General features: G+C 41.2%; 1 protein-coding gene across 2 annotated transcripts in view; it reads right to left on the reverse strand.

Moving 5' to 3' along the window:
• Window positions 1–1,117: 1,117 nt before the first annotated feature.
• lmo1 (LIM domain only 1) overlaps window positions 1,118–12,623 on the reverse strand; it is a 39,200-nt gene continuing 27,694 nt past the window's right edge. For both annotated transcript variants that reach the window (XM_080191580.1, XM_080191581.1), the window contains exons 3-4: window positions 3,139–3,264; window positions 1,118–1,536 (exon numbers count right to left, since the gene is read on the reverse strand). In XM_080191580.1, coding sequence (XP_080047706.1) covers window positions 1,431–1,536; window positions 3,139–3,264 — 232 coding nt within the window. In that variant the 3' untranslated portion in view covers window positions 1,118–1,430. The remainder of the gene's footprint in view (window positions 1,537–3,138; window positions 3,265–12,623) is intronic.

Genomic DNA, 12,623 nt, shown 5'->3' on the forward strand with positions numbered 1-12,623 from the left:
TTTCCCCACAGTGGTCACTCGGTCTCTCCAACGTCAAAGATATGAACAGCAAACATACAAAATGGAGTGTACACTTTCATTTGCAAAGTATATTGGGTACTGGGGTAGGTGAAGGAGCACATTCCCATGCATCTCCTGTGCTTGCAATGTGCATGTTAAGAGGCGACTGAAGGGGTGGGCCAGGATGTTGGAGGGGGAAAAACAGCCCCAAGTGGCAGTGCAAGGTGTTTAGTGGTGGCATCATCATACTGGATATGGCAGAAATAGCTGATGGCCGTCCATTGAATATGGAGGTGAGGACAAGGTGAACACTATCATGGTTTGAGGGGGGAATGGAGAGAAGTGCATTGAACACTGTGCAAGGCCTGTTCACATACTAGGTGGGAATCGACGTTGGAGGCAAAAAACCTGGAAAAATGAAATTGAGTCTTTACATGAAGCAGGCTGTAAGACAGTGGAGTCCACGGATTTGTAGTGAACATCAGTTGACAGCCGAGGTCTCATCAGCTTTACCCCTTCATGTATTCAGATGGTTGTTACACCAATTCAAACCTCATTTGGACAATTTTTGTTTTCTATCTCATCACCATTCTTTGGCCATGCCACCCTTGCCTTCCACCTAAATCACACAGACAGACCTTCCCTGGTTTTAAAAACTTACATTCTGATCGTCAGTTCTGATAAAAAAGGTAGTCAACCGCAAATGTCAACTTTTCTCTCTCGATCTTACCCAGAGCTGGACATTTCCAGCGATTGATCATTGTCCCAATTTAAAGATGGAACAACCTCTATATAGATGAAGCAATTCAACTCCTGTAAGGGGTATTACTTAGATGAGGAACTTGGCTGCCGAAAGACTTGAATGTCACAACTGAAGAGGAAAGAAAAATAAATTTGATACTTGACAAAAACAGCTGCACATTTAGCATTGCCCTTATATTACCTCACCAATCTTTTATACCCCCAATAGTGGGACTATAATTTGGTCTAGTTATACACCAAAATTCAAGACAGATCAAAATCCAAAGAATCCTATAACTTCACAACTTTCCTGTGCTGATCAATTTGATATCTTTTTGAAGTAAAGTTCTTAAAAAAGTCAATGTTCACAAGTAGGAACATTTAATTTTCTTTAATGCACACCAGTAATAATAAAATTGCATTACATTTATGTAAAATAAATGTTCCAGTTTATATATACAGAAACACTGTACATACCCTCCCAGACCCAACATCACAAAACGTACAGGCAAAGCACTGCCCAGCTAAACAGGCACAGCTGTGCATCTAAAATCTTAATTGCTCAGTGTTGGAGAAAGTTACTTTAATCCATCCTGGACTAATTGACGTGTTGCAAGCAAGCTGACAGATGCTCTCCATTTTCGTTAAGTGTTGAACATCCCACAATGCTTTAGAAGGCCATGGGCAAGTCACTGAACTTGTGATGAGAAACTTCCATTCATTGCGCCTTCCTCATAGTCCATTTGGCAGAGGATCATGTTATTCTTCAGAAAAAATTTGTCTCCCACACAAAACCTAAAAAAGGGAAAACGAGATAAGTCACAGATATACAAGGGAGTTCTGCAGAATTTCCCATGGTGAGTGGCCTCATGCCACTTCACAAATCCTGCTGACCCAAGTGGGCAGCTGGCATGGAGATCACTTCAGATTACTGCCACGGGTGTTACAAGTGGAGAACGGAGTGTTCTCTCCAACATTTTTCCCTCCCTCAGCCAAAAAACTAACAGGATTATCCATTCATTTATGGATCAAGATCTTGCTGTGTGCAAATTTGCTGCTTCATTTGTCTACAAGGTGACTGCAGATCATGAGTAATTAATTTGTGAATAGCTTTCATACATACTAATGGAGTGTTAAAGTATTAGTAAACGAATACAGTAGTATCATGGTTACGTTCCTGGGTTAGTAATCCAAAGATTTTGGCCTAGATCCAGAAGAGTTCAAATCCCAGTTTGGTAGCTTGAATTTGAAATCAGGTTATTTCAGAATTGGGCTGAAAGGCTAACATGCAATTGTAATGGCCTTAAAAATACTTCTGGTTCAGGAATTAAACCAAGTACTGGAAAACTCAGCAGATCTGGCAGCGTCTGAAGGGAGCGAGGGTTAACAATACAACAGAATTCATGCTTGTCCTATAGAGGATGAAATCTACCTTGCCTACCCTGCTCGTTACTGATGCCAGTCCCACACCAAAGTGGCTCACGATTAACTGCCCTTGCTAAATGAGATAAGCGAGCCCTGTTGGGTACATCAAACCACACCTCCCTTCCCCACACATGCCACACTAGCAGCCCAAATCATCTTCCCATTCTTAAAAGCAAGCTCAATCCACAGGCACATTTTAAAAGGTGGTGACATTCAATAAGAAATGCATTTAGGCACTCCCACATTTCTAAATCAATTGAAAAAAGTGAGCTCAAATGAGCATATAATCGTAGAATCCCTACGGTACAGGCCATTCGGCCCATTGAGCCTGCACCAATGACATATTTACCCTAATTCCCCAAAACAAGGGTCACTTTAGCATGACCAATCCACCTAACTTGCACATCTTTGGACTGTGGGAGGAAACCCACACAGACAGGGAGAACATGCAAACGCCACAGTGACCTGAGCCAGGAATCAAACCTGGGTGCCTGGCACTGAGGCCACAGTGCTAACCACTGTTGCCAAAATGATATCTACATTAAAAAAGATCAAGTAGTAAAATATCCTTTCCTGGCATGCTAAATTGAATGTGGAGATGCCAGCGTTGGACTGGGGTAAACAGTAAGAAGTCTCAACACCAGGTTGAAGTCCTATAGGTTTATTTGGTAGAAAAGCCACTAGCTTTTGGAGCGCTGCTCTTCTGTCAAGTGACTTACCTGACGAAAGAGCAGCACTCAAAGCTAGTGGCTTTTGCTACCAAATAAACCTATTGGACTTCAACCTGGTGTTGAGAAATTTCTTACTATGCTAAATTGGACCCATAAATGAAAGACCAAGCCAAGTGGTGCATTTAGTAGGAAATAAAACAGCTTAAGACTGGTTATTCAGATTTTAAAAGCAGCTCAGGAAATTTCAACTGTATAATAGTTAGAACAGCTTTGCTGGAGACAATGTATTTCTCTGCCTTACCTTTGATTACAAAGCTGACAAGCAAAGCAGTCCAAGTGGTAGACATTTTCACGGGCTCTCATCACCATCTCAAAGGCAGGAATCAGTTTACTGCATGCTGCACAGTTCCCTGTGGTACCAAAGAGCCTGGCCAATGAAAAAAAGCAAAATCCTTTGTAAGTTCAATACAAACCATTTGAATAAAAACATTCCAGGGTAAATGGATCCAGTAAAAACTTCCATTCACAAAGTCATCCAAACTTTGGGATGCGTTTAGAAACTCAAGATAACAGGACAGAAGATAATCCTCTCCAGTGTTGACATTCTACGTTTCTAGATCAACTAGGAATCCTTGACCACTTCAAACTATTAATACATACCCCAATAATCAAGGTTATGAGTTCAAGCCCACTCAACATTTTCACACAAATCTAAACTTTCAATGCAATAGACGAAGCGCAGAAGTGATGCCATCTTAAAGACATTATAGATCTGTTCAGCTGGGCACCAGAACCCATGGTATTTGAATAAGTGCAGATCATCTCCTGATCTCAACTATCGTTCCTCAAAAGATTAATTGGCTATTCAACTCTGGAAAGTCTTAACTGTCTGCCCCATATGCTTACAAAATGGAAAGCAGTTACACTTTAGTTGTGAAAGGACAGAGTTCTTTGCTTTAAAATGATCTGGTCGATCTGTACATTCACATTTAATTACATTTCAGCACAATGTCCTTCTGCTTCATTAAAAGATCCAGTTATTTGTCAAACATTTCTATGTTTAATAGCAGCCATTTTCTTTGAAAACATATAAAGTACATAAAGTAATGTGAACCATCGCACGCATAATCTTGGGATGCAACCAATCACCTTTTAACTAGGACCAATTACAAGAGTCACATACATGCCAGTCTGAAAAATGGACAATATTAGAGGGTGCAAAGTTTGGTTTAAATTGCATGCTGCTTTATTTCACTGGAATATGTTGAATTGTTTTGTAAAGAGCTTGTGGCAGTTCACCAATTCAGTAACTCCTCAGTTAGTGGCTAGCACTGGTAACTCAGCACCAGGGGCTCAGATTCAATTCGAGCTTTGGGTGACTGTGTGGAGTTGGCACGTTCTTGCAGTGTCTGCATGGATTTCCCTCCACAGCACAAAGATGTGCAGATTAGGTTGATTGGCTAATTGCCCCTTAGTGTCAAAGGGTTAGCAGTGTAAAAATGTGGGGTTATGGGAATAGGACCTGGGTGGGATTGTCGTCAGTGCAGGCTTGATGGACCAAATGGCCACTGCCTCAGAACAGGCAGTTTTCCAAAAAGCTTGACTGCCATGACCTTTCCCACATTGAAATATTTGTCAAAGCACACTGCAAGCTGATCAAATTTTTTTCCCCCAACATAAACACCTTGAATACCCAAACAAGCCATTTGTTTGGTTTAGGAATTAACTTCCAATTAGCATATTAGCCACAGCTTATTTGGAGTTTAAATTTCCACATTAGCTTCCAAATTAAAAAGCCTTTTCTCCAGATGTTGAATGAACAAAATTGAAAAGTGATCATCTCTCACTGCCTCCACCACCACCCCCTCCCACCACAAACCCAAACTCCAACAATTCATTTTCCCCAAATGATTTGCCAAATCTCTAGCTTCAACAACATTGCACCTGCTATCTCTATCCATTCTCTGATTTCAAATCTTCTGTGGCATTTCACATTCTAACTCCAAATATTAATGGACAGTAAATCAACAGTACCATGTGCAAATCCTTCTCTTTGGAGGGGGGTGGGGGGGGAGGATAAACAGGAGACAGACTATCTTTTACAACTATTCATTTCTTCAACAATTTTATAATAGCCATCTACCTTTCAATTGTCAAAAAATTTTATTCATACTGCAACTATTCTAAGAATCTATACAAGCCATACCCACTACACAAAAATTTAATTCAGCAAGTTGAAAAATCACAGAAGTCTGGTTAAAAGCCAATTCACTCCCAGAAGTATTTCACTGTTAAAGTGATACCCCTAAATGGTCACAATTAAGACAACTTGTCCAGATGGTACAGACAAGGAAGGTCTGGTTTGACAGATTACCATTACAAGTTATAGTGCTAGTTAGCTGGTTAGCTGGAGCACTAACTCGAGAATGAGTCATTGACCTGAAAATTTTAAACACTCTAGTACTTGTTTCTTTGTTTTGCCATCTACCTCAACAGCATTCAAAGCACTCTATCAATTTACGCTCGCTACCAATTCTGTAAATATCAGAAACAATTGTCTCTTTTCCCAATCCTCAATAGGTCCCCTTAGAGGAATTTTGAACTGTTTGTAACCATAAACTCTCATTTCAGTGAACTCAAGCTATACTTTTTCCAGTAACTTCAATGTATTTTTTTTAAAAAGCAGAATGTGGAAAATATTATACCTAATATACATAACCACATTACAAATAATGACTTATACTGCCTTTTCTACCAGTCAATATCTGAGTTTACAGAACCAGGAGATAAATAAATATTTCCAGATAACAGGTTCTAATTTTACTACTTCAAGCTTGCACACTAACTGTCTGCTCAGGAGTCATTTCTTCAATTTGCCAAACCAGATTTAGCATCAAAATTCAACGCATTGTTTCCTGCAATGTATAAATGAAGGCAGTTTCAGAACTGCCTTTTGGGACAAACTATTCTTATTGTATCAAACAAGGATCTGCTGATGCTTCCCTTTCCTAGGCCTCAATGTAACTGTGATAACATTTAACCTAGAGGCAGTACAATAGGAAGGCTCTGGAATCCAATTCTTTTAAGAATGTTTGAAAAGGACTTAGTTTGCTTTACGATAAAAATTGTACCTTTCCTACATAGAAATACTGGTCCACCCGACTTGGCAACTCAACCTGGTAGTAGCAAAGGGAGCTACAAGAAGATTTGGCCAGAGCACAGACAAAGGAGAGCTACAAGTGGAGGAGCTGGGGTGACAGCAGTGACAGAAACAAAAAGACAAAATTGAAATTGTTAGGGAGCAGAAATAAATTGTAAAAGGCAGTTCTCCCCACACAACACCCCCCAGAAGTGGACAGTGATGCAACTTTGTGAATGCTTGCAGGTGTACAAGATGTATCTTTGTATAAAAGAAATGAAATCCACCTCATTTGAAGTATAATTCATGTATTGGTTCCAGTTTATTAGGCTAGAAGTTACAAAAGTGGAATTTTAATTATTTCATTTGGGGATTTAGAAAAATTGTTGTTTAGTGCTCCTAGAGAGATTGCAACATATCCCTGAAAGTTGGCACCCAGGTTGATAAGGTTGTTAAGGTGGCGTACAGTGTGTTAGTTTTTATTGATAGAGGGATTGTATTTCAGAGCCGTGAGGTCACGTACCAAACTCTGGTGCAGCCGCACTTGGAGTATTGCGTACAGTTCTGGTTGCCACATTATAAAGGAGGATGTGGAGGCACTGGAAAGGGTGCAGAGGTTTACCAGGATGTTGCCTGGTATGGTGGGAAGGTCTTATGAGGAAAGGCTGAGGGACTTGGTTATTTTTGTTACAAAGAAGGTTAAGAGGTGACCTAATTGAGGCATACATGATCAGAGGGTTAGATAGGGTGGATAGTGAGAGCCTTTTTCCTCAGATGGTGGCAGCTAACACAAGGGAACATAACTTTAAATTAAGGGGTGGTAATTATAGGACGGATGTCAGAGGTAGGTTCTTTACTCAGGAGGGTAGTAAGGGCGTGGAATGCCCTGCAGCAGTTGTGGACTCGCCAACTTTAAGGGCGTTCAAATTGTCAGTGGATAGGCACATGGATAACATTGGAATAGTTTAGGTTAGAGGGTCATTAGATTGGTTCCACTGGTCAGCGCAGAGGGCCGAAGGGCCTGTACTGCGCTGTAATGTTCTATGTTCATCTCCTCAATCATAAGGCTGAAATAGCACAGAGTTTGGAAATCCATATAGATGAACAAATTCCTTTTACTTCAATTTAGCCACATATCCCCCAACTTTTCAATCCATTCTGATACCTCAGAACTGTAGTCTCTGGTATCAATAGCTATTTAGTACAACTGAGTGGCCTACTAGGCCAATTTGGAGGTTAATCAGTAGTCATCCACTGCTGCAAGAATGGAATCACTGGAATGGCATGTCTGATGTACGAGAGATTGAGCCTGTTAGAATTGTATTTGGGGGTGGGGCGAGGGGCAAATCTCAAAATACAAAATTCTAACAGGACTAGACAGGATAGATGCAAAATGTTCCTGATGGTGGGTGGTGCCCAGAACCTGGGGTCACACACCAAGGATACAGTGCACAACATTCAGGATGGATGAGAAGAAATGTCTTCACCCAGAGTGCTCAGCCTGTGGGATTCACTACCAGAGCACAGTTGAGGCCAATGTTTTTAAGAAACAGTTAACTCTAGCACTTGAGGCAAAGGGGATTAAAGAATATTGGAGAGGTGGGGCCAGGATCAGGCTATTAAGTTGGACGGTCAGCCATATTATGATACAGTAGAGCAAGCTCAAATGGGCCGAATGGCTTCCTGCTCCTATATTGTGTGTCTCATTGGCAAACTAGATTTGACTTTTTTCCCCCAAAGCAATAATTGGTAGCTTCATAGCACCATGACAGACTAATTGAATGTACATTTCATCAACTGCAGGAGAGGGATTCGAAACCTTGACCTCAGAACCTGTTAGTAGTCTAGTGACACTACCAGTATCCCATCATCTGTGTGAAGCATTAGCCATCTTCAATCTTTTTCAGCCCTACAACTTAATTGTGTCCCTTCAACTCTGGATTCTTATGGCCCATTTCCTTCTTTCATTTTGACTGAATGTTCCAGAAGAGCAGAGCAAATGTTATAAGCACTTCCTTAAATATATGTTCTGTTTCTTGAAATGAACTGATTAGGTTTAGGAGGCATGGTTAGCACTAAAGCAAGTTTTGAAAATTTAATGCAAAAGATGCTTAATGGACTTGATATCTTTTGCTCTTGCTGCTTTCATTCTACTTTTGTATTGTAGACTTTTACTATTAGTCACAGTCCAGTTTATAAAGTCCATTTAAATTTCATCTCTTAATGTCAAGCACTATAAAATTGCAAACACTGGCTACAACTCAGCCTGGTGGGTCATTTCAGATCAGACAAAAAAAACTGGGGTAGAGTTAGAAACCTGCTAAACAGCCAAACCTGTACGCTATATGGAAATAAGCAGTTTTGATATCTAGGATGAATGACCATTTCTGAAATTACTAGATACCAGCAAGGGCAGCAAGTGAAAGTTATACTTTAATTGGTAGTGATACCTGTAAATTAGTTGGAAAATTAGAAGGGAATTTAAAACCATGCCACAATCATGGCTTGAAATAGGCACTTGAAGGGTTTATAATTGATGAGATATTGGTCAGGCTGTCTGCACTTAAACTGGATAAGGCAGACATCGAGACTGGATGAGTTGCATCCAAGGGTAGAGGGCAAAATAGAAAATGCAGAGGTACTGGCCATGATTTTCCAATCTTCCTTAGACTCATGGGTGGTGCCAGAGGACTGAAGAAATGTAATGATACCCAGTTTGAAAACAGATGCAAAGTCAAATCCACCATAGATCAGTTTAATTCCAGTGGAAGGAAACAGCTAGAAATAATCTGGGATAAAATTAAGGATCACAGACAAAAGTGGAAGAAAGCCAGCATGGATTTCTTAAGGAAAGCAAATCATGTTCAACTAACTTGGGAGATTTTCTTGGAGGTAACAGGGAATGAGGGCAATGCTGATGTGGTATACATGGACTTCCTAAAAGTATTTGATGCCGTGCCACAGAACAGTGAGCAAAGTTAGAGCTCATGGAATAAGAAAATAGCTGTTTGGCAAGACACAGTTAATGGAGGTTTTTCCAGGCTGGAAGGTCTATAGGGGAGCTCCCCAGGGGTCAGTTTTGGGACCCTGGCTTTTTTGAAGGTTTAGTGACCTAAACAGTGGTGTACATGGTACAATTTCAGAGTGTGTGGATGATACAAAACTCAAAACATTGTGAATGGAGGATAGTGTAGAACTTCAAAAGGACAGAAGTTGGTAGAATAGGCACACAGGTAGCAGATGAAGTTCAATGTGAAAAATTGTGATGTGATTCATTGAGAATAAGAGTGCAGGAGCATGGAGACCCAAGTGCATGAGTCCAGTTATTAAGGAGGCAGGACAGGTTGGGAGAGTGCTTAATACTGTAACACAACTTGTACAAGACAACTTGGTTTCAGCTCAAGTATTGCATTCAGTCAGGCAGCACAATGACTAGCATTGCCACCTCAGCACCAGGGACACATTCAATTCCAGCCTCAGGTGATTGGAGTTTACACCTTCTCCCAGTGTCTGCTTGGGTTTCCATCCAAGTGTTCCAATTTCCTCAGTGCAAAGATGTGGTTAGGTGGATTAGCTTTTAATTTGGAAGCTAATGTGGAAATTTAAACTCCAAGAAAGATGTGGCTAATTGGAAGCTAATTCCTAGACCAAACAGCTTGTGTGTTCAACATGTTTATGTTGGAGAACATTTTGATCAGTCAACTTGCAGTGTGCTTTGTGACAAATATTTCAATCCAAGATCACAGGGTAATCGAGCTTTTTGAAATTTGTGTGTTTGCCAAGAGTGGCCATTTGGCCCATCGAGTCCTCCAACAATTCCACCCAGGCCCCATCCCCGTAACCTCACATTTTTACCCTGCTAACCCCCTGACATTGAGGGGCAATTAGCCAATCTAATGTGCATCTTTGGACTGTGGGAGGAAACTAGAGTGTGTGGAGGAAACGAGCAGTCACAGGGAGAAGATGCAAGTTCCCAACAGACAGTGACCCAAGTCAGAAATCGAACCCAGGTCCCTGGCACTGAGGCAGCAGTGCTAACCACTGTGCCACTCTAGGATTGAAGAGCTTCAGTTAAGATAGATTGGAGGGGTTAAGGGTTAAGAGGTCAATTCAAAATCATGAAGGTCTGAACAGGGTATGTAGGAAGACACTGCTCCCACCCAAACGGCTGAAAATGAGAAAGTGTCAATTTAATTAGCAAACAAAGCAAAAAGGTTACGAGAAGCTTTTATACAGCATGTGACTAAGGTCTGGGACACATTGCATAAGTGTGTGGGGGGGGGGAGCTCATTCAATTAAAGCACAAGGGAATTGCATTTTTTATCTGAAAAGGGAACATGCATTGAGATGGGAAGGCAGGAGAATAGGGGATTGGCAATTCAGAAAGCAGGTGCAGACAACAGGCCAAATGGCCTCCTGTGCTGTAACAGTTGTGATTTTGAATGAACCCAGTATCTTGGGACTGAATTCAATTCACAAAAGCTCATCTTTTATGCACCATCCACTTCCAAGTCGTGTGGAATACTGAGCAAGAGGGAGGAAAGCTAAAAGTAATGCACTGACTTCCATCTACCAGGACTACAATAAATATGGTAAGCTTTACCAACAAATATACCCAAGTTCACTAGTTCATTTTTAAGAAAAACTGGTTTTTCTGGTAGATCTGGTCATTTTTAAAGGGAAAACATGCCAACCTCAAAGCAGCAAAAACTGACAGCTCCAAAAAACATTAAGATGCATGGTTTACAAGCATTTCCTCCCACAGTCCAAAGATGTGCAGATTAGATTGATTGGCTAATTGCTCCTCAGTGTCAGGGGGTTAGCAGGGTAAAAATGTGGGGTTATGGGGAGGGGGCCTGGGTGGGATTGTTGGAGGACTCGATTGGCCAAATGGCCACCGTCTTGGCAAACAGGTAACTTTCCACAGCATTGAAAAGCAGGTCACTTTATATCAAATTCAGTTTCAGAGTTAGATTTGTTTTATGAATACCATTGTACAGACTTGAGCTAACTGCTTCAAGCTTTTTGAAATTTATGTGGGAGGATAATCAAATAGGTCATGGCACGCTTAAAGATTGGCCTAATATTGTCAAAAATACACAATTTTTTCCTTTTTAAAAATGCATGGGACTGATGTATGCTCAAGTTATGTGAGGTTTGCAATTCTGCTGGAACTGCCACTGCTCCATATTTCCACACCTGTTGGCCAAGGGGTGGACACTTTCCCTTTCCCCAGTTAGGCCACCATAATGTAAAAGGACTATGTCAAAGCAAATTGGGAACAAGAAAATTGCAGAACTGCACACAAAGCAATACTACACTTATGTAGTATGCTGTAGAACACTAGGTCCTAAATCTGGCGATCTTAATGTGGCAGCAGGTGACCAAGTCATTTTAATGGAAATTGTGGTCCTCATACCCCAAAGCGCTTGCAACTAACCTCCATTAGAGCAACCCAAAAGATTAAGCCTAACAAGTTTTTTTAAAAGCTGCATTCAATAGCTTAATCTTGCAGTTCAACTGTTTTCATATCATACATTTCTGACTTGCGTTTGTGCACACCAACAAATGGTTCCAATTGCATTCAGCTTTGCCCTCCCACTGATCCTGACAGATTTTGACAGTCTCCAATTGTTGCTTCTGGGTGCCTTCCAACTGATCTAATGGCGATGATTGCATGTTGCCAATTTAAACAAATGAACTAAAGCTAGGAGCTGACAGCTAGCATTACAGAAGGGGATGGCACCTCAGTGAATGGAAGAGCAGTTAAAATTAAGATTCCTACAAGTATTGTTCACTAGCCAATGAGTAAAACGCACCGCTAGATCATGCAGAATGTACAGTTAAACTTGTGGAAATTGATGCTAGTGTGACAACATCACAAAACTCATCCAATAAGTGGATCAAGGAGACACATTGGGTAGTCAAGGCAAAGGGGAAGCACAGCTATTGGAGGGAGTTGGAAAAAGTGGCGGTGGTTTATTTTTGGATAGCTATTGCAAGATCTGTGCAGATTATGCACTGAAATTATCTCCATGCCCAAAGCTGCAGGTGGAGGTAAGGTAAAGTTGCCATAGTCCCAGAAGACCATAGGGGAAAGCTCCAGATGACCAAAGGGAGAGCATCAACAGAAAATGTAGGAAAATCTCAGATCCTACAGCATTTGTGGAAAGGGAATAGAGCCATCAATTCTGGATGATTCTTCGTCAGAACATTTCTCCAGAGATGCTGTCAGATATGTTGTCATTTGAGCTTTTTTTGTTTGTGTTTCAGAGTAATAGTGAGAGTGTTGACTGGTGGTAATTGAACCAGAATCAGCACACCTTAGGCTGGGAGTAAATGAACTTTATGAATAACCTCAGCCGATATGGGAATTGAGCCCATGGTGTTGGCATTGCTCTCCATCACTAATCAGCTAACTGAGCTGTGGGCGGCATGGTTAGCACTGCTGCCTCACAGCTCCAGGGATCTGGGTTCGATTCCTAGCTTGGGTCACTGTGTGGAGTTTGCACATTCTCGTGCTGGCGTGGATTTCCTCCGGATGCTCCAGTTTCCTCCCATAGTCCAAAGACATGTGGGTTAGATTGATTGGCTATGCCCCCCTCTTAGTGTCCCAAGATGTGTACGTTAGAGGGATTAGCAGGTAA

The sequence above is a fragment of the Carcharhinus amblyrhynchos genome, chromosome 6 (genome assembly GCF_965287045.1).
Source record: "Carcharhinus amblyrhynchos chromosome 6, sCarAmb.v2.hapA, whole genome shotgun sequence".
Classification (NCBI taxonomy): Eukaryota; Metazoa; Chordata; class Chondrichthyes; order Carcharhiniformes; family Carcharhinidae; genus Carcharhinus; species Carcharhinus amblyrhynchos.